We start from the raw sequence: 20,044 nt of genomic DNA, 5'->3' as shown, positions 1-20,044 counted from the left end.
CCATCCATTTTTAAAATAGTTTTGGTGCTTATTTAAAATTAAGCCTATTTTTAAAAGGAAATACAGAAAAAAAAATTTATGTCATGGAACAGAGATGTCATATTCCAAAAATTATGTAAATTGATCAAGTAGTTGTTCTTTTTTTAACTAAGAAAATCAAATTTTATGACAAAGTGAGACATTATGTTTTGATATGGCATGTTTTATAAATAGATTGAAAACAACTCAATCTGAACTATCTAGATCAAAATCAGCCCTGTAATGGTTACAATTTTCTATTAAAATAACTAAAAATTGTAAAAAAAAGTGATTTTCTAAATAAAAAAAATACTTGACTAATTTATGTGATTTTTGGAATATGACATTTTTGTTCCCCTTTTAAATTTTTAACATAGGTTTAATTTCTAAATAAACATCCAACTTTTCAAGAAGATTTTACAATGCTTGTGCCGTATACCGGAGTTTTCAACAAACACATTTCAGGTAAAAACACTATTACTCACGTATTATGTCGGAATTAGTATAAATTCCAAAAAATGATCCAGTACTAAATCTAGTTTTTGGAAAAAATCATACAGAATAAGGATGGGACATTTTCTATTTTTCAATGGCAGATTTCAAAGGCAATAAGTCAGTTTGTCATACAGAATTGGTTGCACTACTCTTCCACATAAAAACATACAATAAAACTTGTTAATTTGATAAATTCTACCTTGACTTTTTTTTTAATTGCATTTTCACCCGAAACAAAGCACATAGGCAGAGGAATGCAACATTTCATTGATGGGACAGAGGTTGAATTCTAGCTGACAGTACAGGACCAATTAGGTTGGCGACTTTCTTTTTAACCCTGTTTAAAAGTGTGGTGTCATCAGCAAATATACCCATCTCAGAGACAATTTTATCAGGGAGGTCATTTATGAATATCAGGAATAATAAAGGTTCAAGGACCAACCCCTGAGGCACACCTGCATTTATATTATATTGTTTTGACATAAAATCATTGAGGCTTCTTCTCTTATTTAAGAAGGATTTAATTATGTTAAGTATTCATCCAATATATAACATATGATTTGATTTTCCATATAACACGATTTGATTTTCTTAAGACAATCATGCCATACCCTGTTAAAGGTCTAAGATATATTTAGGTCTACTGCCCTAGCCTCTCCTACCTTATCCAGTTCATCATATACATGTTCAGAGATTACAGTAAAGATATCTGCAGTAGTATAAGCTTGCCTAAATCCATATTGTTGGTCGGACAGAAGTTTAGCAGCTGTGAGGTGGTGAACTAGAGCTTGATTAATTATGGACTCAAAGATTTTGGTGAAAAGGGAGGAGGCTAATGGGCAGATAATTTAATGGGTCAGTTCTTTCACCAGAATTCTTGTAAACTAGTACCACAGAAACAGTTTTCCAGCAGTCAGGAAAACAAGGTTCGTTAAGGCATTTGTTAAAACGTTTGGAAAGAACTAAAGCAGACTCAAAGGAGTATTCTTTTAATAGTAGAGTCGGGATGAGATCAGGTTCACATGCTTTTGATGTGTCTAGGTTTTTTATGATATCATGTACTTGAGATGGGGTGATTTTCAGATCATCTAGAGTGATTTCTGTCCACAAACAAGGGAGCAGTTTGCTGTGTACAAAGTAGAGTTGGAGACAAATCGATGAGCAAGTACATTAGCCTTCTTGGTATCCGTGCAAACAATTTCAAGATTGTTGGATGAAAAGAGAGTTGTTGATTGCCCATTATTTACTACATCGTTATAAATTTTCCAAAAATCACAAGTTTCTAATTTCTACACTTCAATGCGGTTTCTGGTGGTTTCGGCATATTCTTTCTTAGCTGCAGCTATTTTTTCTAACAACTACTTCTAGCGTCTTTAAACTTGTGTCTATTTGTACCAGACTTATGTTGGATAAATGTGTGGTATGCATGCTGCCTTTGAGCAATGGCAGCTGTGCAGGTAGAAGTAAGCCATTGGGGAGAATCGGGTTTGCTATAGAATTTCCGTGTGGAAACATGCGCTTCAATTGCTGTTTTGAACCATTCAGTCGTTCCATTTGCGCACTGTTCCACAGAAATAGAAAAGTTATTTCTCCATGGAGCATCTCTGATATGATCCTTGATGGCTTTCCAGTTAGCCTTATTGTAGTACCTTGTCATTTTGAGTAACGGCGCTATAACTTGAGGTTGAGAGTTTAGGGTGATGTCTATCATTTTCACAATGTAATCAGGCAATGTAATTATTTTTTTACCAAATCTTTTTTCATAATTCTTGGAATATATACTAATTTTGACATGACACGTACATACATAATATTTTTACCTAAAATGTGTTTGTTTGAAATTCCATTACACTGTACAAGCACCGATTTTACTTTTAATAATTGGAAGTAAGTAAAAATACAATTAACAAAAATAATTGAATTTAGACTCAAGGCAGAAAATGCTGTTAATTTTATTATTTTGTTCAGAATTTCTTATATATTAAAAAACAAAAATAAATAATCTGTCTGATGTACATACCTGTGACAGAATGAAAATATATTTAAAAAATCACAAATTCATAAAGTATTGTTTTTTTAACTAAGAAAATCAAATTTTAAGAGTCAGAGAGGAGCGACTGTCTTGAAAATGATCAAGAAACAAAGGGAGATAATTAAAAAATTCACATTTGTGGGATTTGTGTTACATCTATAAATTTCTATTTTCTTTATAAAAATAAAACTACTTGATTAAGTTATGTGATTTTTTAAACTATTTTTCGTTTTGTCATGAGTACATACATCATAGATTTTTCTTTACTTTTGTTTTTAATACTGACGAGATTCTGAAAGAGAACCATTATTATTACAATCATTAAAATTAAAGACTGAAAAAAAAAAAGAGCATTGAAATTAAATTTCCATAGATTCATATAAGAATTTCCTCATAATTCACATTAAAAATAACCATTCATTATTCTAGAAATATTTAAGTGTCAGCATGTTATTTGTAAATTTTTATGTTAATTTAAAATGTTTATTTTTTTAACTAATAAAAGCATTAACATCCAAGTTGCATTTCTCTTTTTAAACAATAGTGGTTTCTTGAGTGTTTTCTATTATCTAACTTTTCTCTGAAAAAGAACTGAATCCAAATGTTTCATATCAAACAAAAATACCACATCAGCTTTCATTCAATATCATAAGTTTGGTGTCATCTATTTATTTTTGCAACTATAAAATAGGCATACCAGTAGCAAAAAATTATTTAAAGAAAATTTTTAAAAAAATTAAAATTCTAATTGAATATTTTTTAAAAGAAATTAAGTTTTTAGTTAATTCAAGTACTGAGCATACAATTATTTTTTAAGTAATTTTTAAATACCATCTTAATATAACAAATTTGGTTTAAGTCGAGATGTTAAAAACTTCTTGTTCAGAATTCTGTTAATATTAAAAAACAAAAATAAGGAAAAATCTTTATGTTTGTACAAAACTAAAGTATCATATTTCAAATATCACGTAAATTGACCAAGTAGTTTTATTTTTATAAAAAAAATAATTTTTAAGCAATTAATGGGAATTTGTATCACAACATAGACTTTGCAAGTTTAAATTATTGAATTATCTCCCTTTGATTTTTTAAAACTTGTTTCCCAAATGTCAGACAATGTAGCTGCTCTTCTGTTACTCATAAAATGATTTTCTTATTTAAAAATAAAACTACTTCATCAATTTACGTGATTCTTGGAATATGATATTTTTTGTTTCATCATGAGCATGTATATCATACGGATTTTTCTTTATTTTCGTTTTATGATATAGAGTGAATTCTGAACAAGAATCACAAAAGCTTTTAAAATAACATTTTTGTTTAGATTAATTTTTATTCAATTTTCTGGAAATAAAACAAAGTTTAATCTAAGTAAAGATACTCGCAAAAGAATGCTTAAAAAAAAAAGATAAAGAAATTTAAAAATTAAAAAAATCTACATGCACTAATATCTTAAACATGTTTTTACAAATAGTTTGAACTGTAAAATCAATAAAAGTTTTAATCTGAAAAATAAATCATGAAGAGCCAATTCAAACTGAATGATGCAAAATGGACTTTGTTATATTTAAGTGCAACATAAACGAATAAAAAGAATATATTGCTATTGGTTAAAGAGAAATGAAATATTTTTAAGTCAAAAGTTAAACAAATATTTCAAGCAGGTAACAAAAGGATTCAGTACTTGTCCAGAATTTCCCCCGTCCTGAAAAACCAAAAATAAAGTAAAATCTGTATGCTGTATTGATCTGGGACAGAAAGAAAATATTGTACACTAAAAATCATGTAAATTGTTCTAGTTTTATTTTTAAATGAGAAAATCAAATTTTGTGGCTACACTACCAGTGACAGTCTTGCAAACAGTCTAAAGAAACAGGAGGGATAATTCAAATTTATGACATTTTAAAAGGACCATTCTTAACACATGAAGGGAGGTTTGAAAAATTCACTTAAAATGATTTTCTTTTTCAAAATGAAACTACTTGATCAATTTATCTGATTTTTGGTGTATGATATTTTCTTTGCATCATGGGTACATATATCATACAAACATTTATTTTCTCTTTTTCATGCTGAGGGTGGAGGTATAATTCTGGATAAGCACCAAGGATTCTAACAGATTTGCAAGATCATGAAATCCAAAAATTATTTTTGAAACATTACAATTACGAGAAGAAAAATGGATCAAGTAGATATATCTTCAAAATATAATTTTAGATATATCTGGGAGGAATTTTTCAGTATTCATAAAAAAGTTGCACAAACTCACTATAGACCCCCCCCTACAGGAGGTATCCATTGTCTCTCAAGACAGGATGTCATTCATATTTACACAACAAACCTTCTTTTGGATATGTTTATTGGCAACTAATTTCAAAAACCATTACATTCACTATTATTATGATTGATCGTGATATTGGGCAGTATTGACATTTTGGTTCTTGTATCAATTTTGTTTTTTCAGTTGATACCTCAGCATCCATATCATCTACACACAAATTAGACAAGATACAATTGCAAATCCAGGTATTAAAAGTAAATTTGTCAGAGAACTCATTTCTTGGATTAAACTTTCAAACAAGTTGTCAACTGTAAGTATCATTTATAACAATTTGGTAAAGATATAAATTTGTTGCATCAAGCAATTTATACCTGATTTGTGTCTTTGGATATTGAAGACAACAATTTTGTAAAATTGATGTAGCCCCCCCCCCCAAATAACAGTTTATAAAAGATGGCTTTTATAAAAGCAAAAAATAATAAAAGCATCTGATTAAATCTGATTTTTAAAAAGGTTAAAACAACTTTTCACTTTTTATTACTGACCACAAAAATTGCAACAAATATTTAGACAATTTTTATTTAAGTGCTTGTTCAATATTTAACCAAAGAATTTAGTTTGTTACACAAGTTTAATGTAGAACAATGACTACTTAATTTTTAAACCTATTGGGTAGTCAGAGTCCGTTTTAGGAACGTATTTCCAAAACATTAATAAGGAGAGACCAATTTACATTAAACTAAAACAGCAAACTAAACACCACTCTAAAAACTCCTTTTACGAAAAGGTCTGAAATAATAAAAATTTGTGATCAATCAATACAGTAACCAAAAGATTTTTTTAAAATTAAAGTTTTACTGAACGGTAGATAAAGAAACCCTGATGGGGAGGGGTATTTATGTTAAGTTTACATAATAACCCCCCCCCCCAATTGAACAAATCATTTTTTTTTTTTAAATTTCTTTTTCATAATCTGAAAAGATTATTCTAAACTATATCAAGAATTAAAAAGTAAAGGCATTATTTAGATGTTCCAAATAAATTACAGTTAGAAATTTTTTAATCTTTTATCAGAATAAATGTTGGTTTAATATTTACTGCCTTCCATAGTTGTCGTCTTACCACGTTTTGGCCAACTAAGCTTCTGAAACATTGTGAAACAACTAGAGGATGAGGATAATAGTCCGCAGTTAAATAAAAAAAGTTATATTAGTCAAAATGCTGTGTGATTAACGTCCAAGATGAAAACAATAGTCTAATGTTTACATGTTTTTAAAGTTTATATTTCTTTTTAAACTTTTATATATTTTTAGCAATCTGGTAAGATGTTAAGAAAACAAATGTTCTACAATGAAAATTGGAATCTTTTTCATGGAATTTAGTTTTCGAGTTAATCAGCAGAAATTTCTTAAGAATTTAATATAATTCAGTCTTCTGCAATTTTATGACCTGAAATGGAAACATGATCATAATTTCGCTTACAACTTGTTTGATCACATTATTTGATGGATTCTGTTGAAAGATGTAATTATTATTACAATAGAATATGAAGCAAGAAAAAAAAAACAAAAGAGTGCCAACAAAATGTAATACTGACCATTCTTCATCTTTATGAGCAAGAAAGAATTCTGTAATCTGCCCCTTCTTGAACTCCATTTTGTATTCATTGTATTTTTTGATTGCATCTTGGTCACTGATACTGTCATCCTGTTGTGATAGGAACAGCTTGAACGTTAACATGGGAGGTTGAGTCGGGTAATCGGGTTCCATTCTTAGAGAAAAAAAAAAAAGAAAAAAATGATTAGCTAGAAACAAAATAAGGAGTCCGTAAATTACTCCTGAATTTTTATTAAATAACATTATCTTTTTGCTTCTTTATTCATGACTAAAACTACAAAAGACAAACATTTGATGAAAGGTTTCTTATACAAACAAAAATGGATATTTTATCAAATTGCAAAAATATATGGAAATTGAAGTTTGATAGTTTAAAGTTTTAGATATTAAAAGAATATAGTAAATATGAGTACTGCTGCTGGAGCTTCAAAAAAACAGCCTATCCTGCTTTGACAAAGTACAAAATAAACTTTGTGACTTAGTGGGGGATGCTCTCTTCTCTTCCCTGAAACCTCTCTCCCACAGAAGAGACGTTGCGAGCATGTCTTTGTTTTATCGTTATTTCCATGGCAAGTGCTCGTCCGAGCCCCAATCTCTGATCCCCACCTCGCCAACCTTTCATGATAAACACCCGTATAGCTAAAACCACTGTCAGTAATTTCCCCCACTCTTTATCTGTGCCTAAATCAAAATGTAGATTCCATGAACATAGCTTTTTTCTGAGAAGTGGACGCCTGTGGAATTCTCTTCCGTTTGCCTGTTTTCCACCTGACTACCACTTGGACGTCTTCAAGTCCAACATAAACAAATTCCTGATTAATCACCCTCCCTTAAGTAAGACACTTTATCAAATCTCCAATACCAACTATTACTACGATATTATCCCATTGATTATTGTACACAAAATAACCCTTATCCCCGAGTGGCTTCCGGGCCTTGATAAGTGGTGATCCCCATGTAAAAAAAAATGAAAGCAAATTAAATGAAACACTAAAAATAATTGAGGAAATTGAGTTGGGAATAAATTTGACTCTACTAATTATTTTTGTTTATCAATGGTAGGAGTTGGATGATTAGAAATATTCTTTAAAGTTATCTTTTTTTTTATTTATCACACCTCTATTACCATAAAAACAAGTTAGAGTTATTTGAAGTAATGCAACACTTTAAAATACAGTATATATTATATGATGAAAAACAAAAAAAAATTTAAGTCCTGATCTGCGTAACTTTTTTGAGACCAGTATAATAAATTGATGTGCATTGTTACTCTTGTAATTTTATAGCCTTAGTTCTCATATATATATCTATATATATAAACATGTAACTGTTGGTTCGTTCGGAATTAATTGTCTAAAAAACCACTGGACGGATGGCTTCCACGTTTTGGTATAATATGTTTACTATATCCATGTGTGTTTTTATATATTTCTTTTTAATTATAACACTATACTTAATTTTTCTATGATAAATAGGTGTTTTTCTTTGTACCGAGAGGCCATTTTTTTTATTTAGGGATAATTATTTATTATCGCTTCCTGTCACGTGACCAGTGTTACAATTTAGCGGTTTTCCTGCTAGATCTGGAGATTTCGTTTGCAATCTAGCGGGGAATTCTAGAAAATCTGGAGATATTTGGCACCCACACACCCGCATTAGATTATTAAAAAATAAAGAAAACCCGAAAAGCGATTGAAAATACTTTAAAATATAAAATAAACTCATTCATGTAAGTAAAAAAAAGTAGCATTTATTGCCTTTAGTAACAATTATTTATTGATTATTTGTTTTGTTTTTCACCTTTTTTTCGACTAACCATTCTTAAATCTCACTATAAAATCGATTTTTCCAAGTACATTTTAGGTGGGGGGGGGGGGGCATTCCAACCTCCGAAGGGGTTTGTATTACTGTACACATAGATTCGAAAAAGTTGTCAAAAAACAAATATATAACAAATAAATGTTATCAAAGGCAAGATAAGTTACTTTTCTGCCAAACTGGATATATTTTTCGTGTTTTTATTCAATGTAACATATTTATTCAGCTCGAAAAACATACAGTGTTTACCGATGTATTTGAAAATTTCAAAAGGGCGTCTCACACCCTCTTTAACACCGTAAGTTTGGAAAAAGGTGTTATAAATAAAAAACTATACAAAATACTATATAAAACCCGCCGAATATATGTCAACCAATGTCACAGTAATATGTATTGAGCGAGTTTTTAACAGTATTTTATCCGGTTTTTTATTTATAACATCTTTTCCCAAACTTACCGTGTTAAAGAGAGAATCAGACTCCATCTTGAATGTTCCAATACATCGGTAAACACTGTATGGTTTTCGAGCTGAATAAACATGTTACATTGAATAAAAACACGAAAAATATATCCAGTTAGGTAGAAAAGTAACTTATCTTGCCTTTGATAACATTTATTCGTTATATATTTGCTTTTTGACAACTTTTTCGAATCTATGTGTACAGTAATAAAAACCCATAGTGAGAAAACATGGAACATTATGGAGTTTTTTTTTGGGGGGGGGGGGGGGGATTAGGGATTTTTGAAAATTTCAGACGATAAGTTAAAAATCTAGCAATTTTCTGGACATTTCTTTCTCTTGATCTCGCGGATTTTTTTTAAAATCTCAGTTGACAACATTGCATCACTAAAAAAACACCACAGGCTTAATGTAAACAGAATGTGTTTACAATATCGGTAAATTTTCAATGGGTTTAATTACATGATTATTGGTAATGTAACCATGTGATTGAACTTTAATATAAATTAACCACACGTGGTCGCAAAATGAATGCCGACGCTCAAAGTGTATACACATTTTGACTCCTCCCTTTACTTAAAAATTCACCAAAAATCAGGAAATTAACGAATTTTAATGAAAATTGCAGTATTTTTCAAATAATGATCGCAGAATATAATGAACTAATTATTTTTACTTAACTCTTAGTGAAAATGTTTTATTTTGTTTAAACAAAAAATACCTTTACTAAAGTTATGATTTTCAGTAGTAAATAAAAAACGCAAGAATTTATTTTTGCTTTTTTAAAGCATCGTAATTTGTAACAATAAAAAATAATTTTTACATTAACATTACGAAAAAAGCCCCTAAAGTCCGTATTAATGTATTCGATATAACTCGAAGAAAAATGAATTCTAGCACACTATTCAGGAAATTAAAGATTCAATTAGATTCCTATTTTAGTCACCTAAATTATTTAGGGTGAAATGAGTTTAGGAATTTATAGCCAAACCTAAATATTTTTTTTTGGTAAATATCCAGATACGCTACTACAGAACACCGACCACTCTAATTTGTTTGGGAGGGGGGGGGTGATGTTGGGGCGCGCGTTGGATATTTACCTTTTTTTTCTTGCTTCAAAAAAATAGCATTAATACAGTAAGTTAGGTAAACTGACTTTTTCGTTTAAAAATGGAATTATTTATTAACTTTTTTTAAAAAAATTTTTTTTTAATAAATATTTTGTGTTTTATATACATAAAGTACAATTGTTGAATGTTACTGTTTTGATTATATTCGTTTGGGGGGGGGGTCACAATTAAAAAATTAAGAAAGATTAAAAAAATTAAGAAAGATTAAAATGAAGCGAAATTTAAGTTTCCGTTCCATTTTTACAACAACCGTAAAACAGTGCATACTCAGCAAGTTTTATCGTAATTTATAAGCATATTGAAACACTAAATCAACATTTTATTTATTTTTTTGCATAATTAATGATGGAAGTATTTTTCTGTTTATTTTCTTAACATCTGTTAAAAAAAATAAATAATTTGTACATTCTCTTGAAAAAAAGAATCAAACTTTTCTCTACTTTCACATGTGTTCCATTTTAACAAACTGAGCCACAGCAACGCGTGGCCGGGTACAGCTAGTATATATATATATATATATATATATATATATATATATATATATATGTGTGTGTGTGTGTGTGCAATAGTTTTGTCAATATTATGGTAATTTGAATTATTTACTTTAAAAAAAAATATATATATAATATAGATTTTAAGAAATTAGACACGAACTCAATTTTTAGCAAAATGACTAAGGAATTTGCGTTACGAAAAGATGATGGCCCCCATTTTTTGTACGAAAGAAATGTCTTGCAAACATTTTCATTAAAATCATGGAATAAGATAGCTCCCACATGTTAAACTTTCAACGATGTGTTGCTAATGACATTATACAAGTGCCAATGATGTTTTTATTTAACTAACTAGCGGGGGTACCCGGCGTTGCCCGAGTGTTTGTTTCCGGGACAGGGGGGGGGGAAGTTTTAAAAAATGTTATGGTAGGTAAGTAGGAAGGATCAAACCCGGAGTCATGAGTAAAAGTAGGAAAATAAAGTGTGAAAAAAAAAAAAAAACCAAACATCTGCAACGTTAACAGTTCGGCCACCAAGAAAAGTCCATTCCAGTTGTTTAGGAAAAAAAAAAAAAAAAAAAAAAAACGACTACGATAGGTCGGCGTGAACGTGAAAATATAATGTGAATTGTCCAGCACGCTAACCACTACGCCACAGAGCACTGCAGCTTAGTTCAGTGATTTTAAATGACTTCACATGAAAGAACTACGAAGCCAAACCGGTGTTCTCTTCTCAACTGTTCCTTGTGAACGATCCCCAAACGGTGTTAAGTGGTGGCAGGGGGAGGAGGAATTTATTAGAGAGAAAATATTTTACCACTTCCATTGATCTTAACCGATTTTGGCCGTGACTTCTCAGCAGAAAAAGTATAGAAATCTAAGATTATCGAGGAATTTGAGAAATAATAAGCCTATAACACACCTCAGATATTGTTCTGCCGTTTGTGCATATTATATTTGCATGAAATATCTTGATTTTTAATCCTATTAATGTCAAAATCAGACGCGAAAAAATGAGTTCATTTTATTTATATAGAAGATAACTTGCCACTGTTTTTTCAGGTACCTTCATTAAGCAACAATGGTTTGGACTGATACGCATCATGCTTTTACTGTAGAAATGTTTTTGAAGAATGGTGACTCTTTAATTGCAACACAGCTTTCGAGTTCATGACAAGTTAAGATGGCATGGTTCTGCTCTACATAGAAAATAAATACAGTTATGAGTTACAAATTTCAGAGTTACAGTTTTAGCACTTAAAAGGAAGTCACTTGAAGGCCTCGAAACGCTTCAATGTCAGACAGTATTCGAGCTGTGAGACTTTCTCTTAGTCTCCTACGCATTCTGCTCGCAAATATGCTTTGGCTTTGGGATCATGATTGAACAGTCAAAATAGTTCCACACACTGATATGCAGTTTCATCTATGGAAATTAATGATTTGCTCAGAAACTGTACGAGGGCGACTGGGAAAATTGCATATCAAAATGTGAGATATTTCTGTTACACCCTATATAAAAAACCTAAAATCATTTCAAATCTGTTCTTCATTTGGAAATGACTGAGTTTTCCGATTCCAATGATGATCACATTGTTTTCAATAGATTTTCTTAATAGTTTCCTTACCTGTTTTGGCTTGGATTATTTCCATAATGAGGCTGATTTTGTGGAGGTAGATTCATTTCAATTCCAGCTCCCCAGTTGGGGTGAGGAAGTCCAGCACCATGAAGTTGTCCTGCTCCAGTATTAAAAGGCATATCAAAACGGCCAACACCAGCTGATCCAACACCAACAAGGCCTACTCCTCCGGCAACACCCCCTCCCACAATTCCAACACCAGCTCCGCTGTTGACACCAGCATCATCCCTGAGATAAGAGAAACAAAAATACATTGATTAAATAAATTTAAAATAGTTATTTCTTCTATTTTTTTTTTTTTTTTTGTGAAGCTAGGAGGATTATAGTAAAAGAACATAAAACATGTATTTAAAATAATTTTGAACACTATTGATAATGTTTACGCATTTATTTATTTTTTTTAATAACAATAAATAAAAATAATTAGAAATAAAATAGTTTTGAAGTATTAAAATAATTTTGAACACCTGATAATGTTTACGCATTCATTTATTTTTTAATAACAATAAATAAAAATAATTAGAAATAAAATAGTTTTGACGTATTAAAATAATTTTGAACACTTGATAATGGTTACGCATTTATTTATTTTTTTAATAACAATAAATAAAAATAATTAGAAATAAAATAGTTTTGAAGTATTAAAATAATTTTGAACACTTGATAATGTTTACGCATTCATTTATTTTTTAATAACAATAAATAAAAATAATTATAAATAAAATAGTTTTGAAGTATTAAAATAATTTTGAACACCCGATAATGTTTACACATTCATTTATTTTTTAATAACAATAAATAAAAATAATTATAAATAAAATAGTTTTGAAGTATTAAAATAATTTTGAACACTATTGATAATGTTTACGCATTCATTTATTTTTTAATAACAATAAATAAAAATAATTAGAAATAAAATAGTTTTGAAGTATTAAAATAATTTTGAACACTTGATAATGTTTACGCATTTATTTACTTTTTTAATAACAATAAATAAAAATAATTAGAAATAAAATAGTTTTGAAGTATTAAAATAATTTTGAACACTTGATAATGTTTACGCATTCATTTATTTTTTAATAACACTAAATAAAAATAATTAGAAATAAAATAGTTTTGAAGTATTAAAATAATTTTGAACACTTGATAATGTTTACGCATTTATTTATTTTTTTAATAACAATAAATAAAAATAATTATAAATAAAATAGTTTTGAAGTATTAAAATAATTTTGAACACTTGATAATGTTTACACATTTATTTATTTTTTAATAATAAATAAAAATAATTAGAAATAAAATAGTTTTGAAGTATTAAAATAATTTTGAACATTATTGATAATGTTTACGCATTCATTTATTTTTTTAATAACAATAAATGAAAATAATTATAAATAAAATAGTTTTGAAGTATTAAAATAATTTTGAACATTATTGATAATGTTTACACATTCATTTATTTTTTTATAACAATAAATAAAAATAATTAGAAATAAAATAGTTTTGAAGTATTAAAATAATTTTGAACACTTGATAATGTTTACGCATTTATTTATTTTTTAATAACAATAAATAAAAATAATTAGAAATAAAATAGTTTTGAAGTATTAAAATAATTTTGAACACTATTGATAATGTTTACGCATTTATTTATTTTTTTAATAACAATAAAAAATAATTAGAAATAAAATAGTTTTGAAGTATTAAAATAATTTTGAACATTATTGATAATGTTTACACATTTATTTATTTTTTTAATAACAATAAATAAAAATAATTAGAAATAAAATAGTTTTGAAGTATTAAAATAATTTTGAACATTATTGATAATGTTTACGCATTCATTTATTTTTTTAATAACAATAAATGAAAATAATTATAAATAAAATAGTTTTGAAGTATTAAAATAATTTTGAACATTATTGATAATGTTTACACATTCATTTATTTTTTTAATAACAATAAATAAAAATAATTAGAAATAAAATAATTTTGAAGTATTAAAATAATTTTGAACATTATTGATAATGTTTACACATTCATTTATTTTTTATAACAATAAATAAAAATAATTAGAAATAAAATAATTTTGAAGTATTAAAATAATTTTGAACATTATTGATAATGTTTACACATTCATTTATTTTTTTAATAACAATAAATAAAAATAATTAGAAATAAAATAGTTTTGAAGTATTAAAATAATTTTGAACATTATTGATAATGTTTACAAATTCATTTATTTTTTATAACAATAAATAAAAATAATTAGAAATAAAATAATTTTGAAGTATTAAAATAATTTTGAACATTATTGATAATGTTTACACATTCATTTATTTTTTATAACAATAAATAAAAATAATTAGAAATAAAATAATTTTGAAGTATTAAAATAATTTTGAACATTATTGATAATGTTTACACATTCATTTATTTTTTATAACAATAAATAAAAATAATTAGAAATAAAATAATTTTGAAGTATTAAAATAATTTTGAACATTATTGATAATGTTTACACATTCATTTATTTTTTATAACAATAAATAAAAATAATTAGAAATAAAATAGTTTTGAAGTATTAAAATAATTTTGAACATTATTGATAATGTTTACAAATTCATTTATTTTTTATAACAATAAATAAAAATAATTAGAAATAAAATAATTTTGAAGTATTAAAATAATTTTGAACATTATTGATAATGTTTACACATTCATTTATTTTTTATAACAATAAATAAAAATAATTAGAAATAAAATAATTTTGAAGTATTAAAATAATTTTGAACATTATTGATAATGTTTACACATTCATTTATTTTTTTAATAACAATAAATAAAAATAATTAGAAATAAAATAGTTTTGAAGTATTAAAATAATTTTGAACATTATTGATAATGTTTACAAATTCATTTATTTTTTATAACAATAAATAAAAATAATTAGAAATAAAATAATTTTGAAGTATTAAAATAATTTTGAACATTATTGATAATGTTTACACATTCATTTATTTTTTTAATAACAATAAATAAAAATAATTAGAAATAAAATAATTTTGAAGTATTAAAATAATTTTGAACATTGATAATGTTTACACATTCATTTATTTTTTTAATAACAATAAATAAAAATAATTAGAAATAAAATAGTTTTGAAGTATTAAAATAATTTTGAACATTATTGATAATGTTTACGCATTCATTTATTTTTTAATAACAATAAATAAAAATAATTAGAAATAAAATAGTTTTGAAGTATTAAAATAATTTTGAACACTTGATAATGTTTACGCATTCATTTATTTTTTAATAACAATAAATAAAAATAATTAGAAATAAAATAGTTTTGAAGTATTAAAATAATTTTGAACACTTGATAATGTTTACACATTCATTTATTTTTTAATAACAATAAATAAAAATAATTAGAAATAAAATAGTTTTGAAGTATTAAAATAATTTTGAACACTATTGATAATGTTTACGCATTCATTTATTTTTTAATAACAATAAATAAAAATAATTAGAAATAAAATAGTTTTGAAGTATTAAAATAATTTTGAACACTTGATAATGTTTACACATTCATTTATTTTTTAATAACAATAAATAAAAATAATTAGAAATAAAATAGTTTTGAAGTATTAAAATAATTTTGAACACTTGATAATGTTTACACATTCATTTATTTTTTAATAACAATAAATAAAAATAATTATAAATAAAATAGTTTTGAAGTATTAAAATAATTTTGAAAACTATTGATAATGTTTACGCATTCATTTATTTTTTATATTTTTTAATGACAAATAATAGATTATTAAAAAAATATAAAGCTTAATTGAAATAAAAATGTGTTCTTTTAGGATTAAAAATACTTTCATCTTTTACTTTTTAGTGACATAAAAAATTTTCTCATGAGGTTTTCTTATGGAATTTTTATCTACATTTCTTCTTCTACATTAAAGCTCTTTTAATGTCAATATGTAGTTAAAGCAAAATATATTAAATTATATTTAACACCATACATAATTAAAGCAAAACAAGCCACGCATGTCCCAAACCCAACAGTGTTTTTCTAAAGACTGCATTGTTATAGCCTATAAACCCAATCCCTTTTACACTATGCACAATGCTTTAAGCAAATTACATTATCCTTAAATAAAAACTAGTTTTGGCAAAATTTACTGACCAGTCTCTGCGCATCCTTTTCATTTGCGGGGGACTCATGTCATGTCGTGGGGGACTGTAGCGGTCGCGTCGCCGTGATTCATAATCACGTCCATAAGAATCACGTTTACTGCTATCTCGACTGCGACTACTCCACACATCACGCGATCGGGTCGAAGCACTTCGAGCTCTGCGTGGAAAAAAGAAAAGAAAACGGAAACTTATACTAAGAAAAGAAAAATAAAGCAACTTGTTGAGCAAAAACGTCTGCTGCCCATATCCCAACACGATGCAGGACAACGTAACACAGTAAATTTCAAAGAATAATAATACAATTACGTTCTGAATAAGTACAGACACACAAACTTCAGAACTCATACAGCAATGAACACTAAGAATTGTTGACACAGATACAGCATGGGAGGAATATAAAGTAAAAATTCTGTTAATATAATGGAAAAAAATAAGTATGCTCACCAAAAATTAGAAAAAATTATGCAGTAGGATTTTAATTAAAATAAAAATCATTTTATGTATTTTACCAATCCACTGTTCATTACTACGTGATTAAATGACAGACTGACTTATCTCCCCCTACTTTAGAGGTATTCCGCTCTTCTGAATTGTGGTTCAACAAAATACAAAAAACTGAATTGTATTTTTAAATCAACTACTTTATAATTTTCCTTAATTTTAGGTTAGGATAATTATTTTTGCCTAATATATCAAAGAATTTATGTGTCCTATACTGTATAAGCATCTAATCTGTTTTAAATACCAAATCACTTGAAGATAATAGAAGAGGTTAGTTAGTTGGCTGCTAAACTATAAAATGAGTGTTGAAAACAAAATCTGATTATTTAAGAAAAAGCTTTGACAAATACTTTTTGACATTGGATTTAAAGGCAACCATGTTATAGTCTGTAAGGAACTAGTCTTACAGCAATGCATTCCACAGATAAGAAATTCTTAGAAAATGTACATGTAAATTCTGTTCAGAATATAAAATATTAAGTTGTAAACGAATAATTTGGTTCTTATCCAAAATTCCCACATATTAACAAAAATAAAGAAAAATCTGTATGATACACAAACTTGTGATGAAATGAAAATATCCTATTCCAAAAAGCATGTAAAATGATCAAGTAGTTTTATTCTTGAATAAGAAAATCAAATTTTATAAGTATCTGAGGAGTCTTGGCTGCAATTCTAAAAGTATATTAAGAAACAAAGGGAGGTAACAACAATAATTCATACAAGATTTTTGTTGCAATGCCTATGAATTCTCATTAATCACTTAACATGGCTCTATATTGCGAGTGAAATAGTTGCATTTGCGAGTGATTTTTCAAAATGGTGAATAAAAATAATGAAACCCTTATCTTTTGGCGATTGTATTTCTTTCATTGAAAATCTTTCAAAGCTCACTACTGAGTGAAAAATATCTTTTCAACTTTTTTTTTAAATAAAATGAACAAAGTTAAATTATTTAAACAATTTAATAGAACAATATACTTTTTTTTTTAACGAAGGCTGTTTAAAAAAATATCTGAAGAAATTAGAATGTTTATACCTTCAAGTATCAACATAAAATTTGCTGTATATTTCAAATTACACTTATTAAAAAAAACACAGAAAAAATGAAGATGTCATATTGTAAAAGTCATGTGAGTTTGGCTAGTAACTTTTCTATTTGGCTAGTAAACGAAAATATTTAGTTGTCAAAGGTCAACTAAAAATAAATTTGTTCATAGAGCCCTGCTTAAAAATGATTTTCTTTATAAAAATAAAACTAATTGATCAATCTTCTATATGATTTTTAGAATATGATTTTTGTTTCGTCACAAGTACATATATCATAAAAAATTTTCTTCATTTTGTTTTTTAATATAAGAGGAATTTTGGATAGGAACAGATTTTATTTTGGTATGCATATCATTCTGCAGAGTTGAACACTAAAGAATAAAAAATGAACCTTGGGTTTACATTCAACAGCCTTGTAACTATCGCTTCCTTTATTTTGTCGCAAGCAATCTTTCTGACAAAGGTGAAAGAATTGTTTTTTTCTGAGTCAGAATCTATCTATCGAACACATTGGTTAGTTATTGCCTTTGAAATAGTATTTATTTTTATAGCTTGTTACATCAAGTGGCTTCATATCTTGTCTAGAGCGATTTCCATGAAAAATAAAAACACTCGTTACCATGCAGATAGTGATATATATACATATTGGTCTCACTTATACAGATTCTCTGTCCATGCAAAGTTTCTTTTCTAACTTCTCAGGAGTGAACCATTTTCCTCATAATCAATCACCTGATACAAGATTATAGAATAACAAATTAAGAAAATTTTCTCACCTGTCATGGTCCCAAGAATCCCTTCGTCGTTCATCTCTGCGGTCATAATCATTTCTCTCCCGTCGGAATTTATCTCTGCCACGACGTCTGTCGTATTCATCATCACTGTCAGCCATGATGGAGAAAAACTACAAAAATTCAGAAACATAAAAACATTTAGGACATTTTATAACTGATCATTCGTACATTATTAGACTTTCAAAACTCTAAAACGTATTTTCATGTGGCTCAAACACGTCACTATAATTCACATATATTTAAGAGAAAAACTGGTTGCAATCAGTTGAAGTAGAATGCAAACACTTATAATAGATTTACTTTTATTGTAACACAAAAAAAGGAGGGGGGGGGAGAAAAAATGTAATAAAAAATAGCAAGACAGTCACATGCAACAATGGTCTCCAAGGATTCCCGCATAACTATCTCCAAAGATTCTCATCCCTGTTTTCTCTGCGGCCTCCTTTTATGTAGCCGACTGGTGAGATTTTGCACACAAGCTATGAGACTTTCTGTTACTTTGCGAAACCGCCCAGTTATAAAAGCTGTGGGTGCCACCATCTCGATTCTTTCCCATCCCCCAGCTACACTCCACATGATGCGTGGACACTTTAATGGTAAGCCACAATTTTCCCTACACTCCACCCTGATCTCATGATCACAGACAGGGTAGGGAGGTGGCGATTGTCTTCACCGGGCAATCCTGCGAAGGGAAACGACACAAGCTTCATCCTCATGTGTGCTTTTGTCTGCAGTCTCAGCGTCAAAAATCACTGCGTCCACCGAGAGGCTGCCAATATCCAAATCACTGCCTGATGACGCTGGCGTAAACCAGAGCAATGACTCGCTGGTTCCAGAATCCAATTCACTTTCATCATCCAATGGTGGTTGCGGTTGCATCACCGGCCATAAATCTTTAACGTGACGGGACACACCATCAACCCACACTGATTGTGAGCTGGTTACCTCAGTAACATGTCCAGTACAATATCTTGTACATTTGCTGCGCATGTTTTTGACCCAAATAACATCTCCCTTCCTCAACTTCTCTCCAGTCACTTCCAGTTCAGGCAGCAGGTTAGCTTCAATGCCCTTCACCCTGACATGGTATGGTGCTATGGAAAATGAAAAGTTATCTTTTGAAGTGACGTTGTACTAGTAAACTGCCTTAGACACTGTACAGTCCTTCCTGGACACAATGGTGGTTCTGAGGTTTTGCTTGACGATCTCGTTTCCATTCGGTCAGTAGGCACATAAGACCACAGATGCACATCCTAACTATCCACAAATTTCTTGAACTCCTCATTAGTAAACGCAGCACCATTGTCAGTCAGTATCTCTATTGGTGGGTCTCACTTAAGAAAGACACTCTGTCGGATGACGGCAGTCACGTTTTGTCGACACAGCAGTCGCCATACTGCAAACCTACGTGGACCAGAATTGATAAGCATAAAAAATCCTTATCATTGTGATGAGTTATGGCGATCGCCAGTCTATTTCAATTGTCTTTTTATGCTCAGTTTCGCC

General features: G+C 28.2%; 1 protein-coding gene across 2 annotated transcripts in view; it reads right to left on the bottom strand.

Moving 5' to 3' along the window:
* Positions 1-20,044, bottom strand: part of LOC145279602 (serrate RNA effector molecule homolog A-like) — an 83,393-nt gene that overhangs the window by 53,291 nt on the left and 10,058 nt on the right. For both annotated transcript variants that reach the window (XM_080130769.1, XM_080130770.1), the window contains exons 2-5: positions 18,521-18,648; positions 16,183-16,350; positions 11,970-12,209; positions 6,424-6,597 (exon numbers count right to left, since the gene is read on the bottom strand). In XM_080130769.1, the coding sequence (XP_079986895.1) occupies positions 6,424-6,597; positions 11,970-12,209; positions 16,183-16,350; positions 18,521-18,636 (698 nt within the window). In that variant the 5' untranslated portion in view covers positions 18,637-18,648. The remainder of the gene's footprint in view (positions 1-6,423; positions 6,598-11,969; positions 12,210-16,182; positions 16,351-18,520; positions 18,649-20,044) is intronic.

This window comes from Euprymna scolopes, chromosome 7, assembly GCF_053919585.1.
Source record: "Euprymna scolopes isolate OS-2025 chromosome 7, ASM5391958v1, whole genome shotgun sequence".
NCBI classification, from domain to species: domain Eukaryota; kingdom Metazoa; phylum Mollusca; class Cephalopoda; order Sepiida; family Sepiolidae; genus Euprymna; species Euprymna scolopes.
This window is presented reverse-complemented; position numbering and strand designations above follow the sequence as displayed.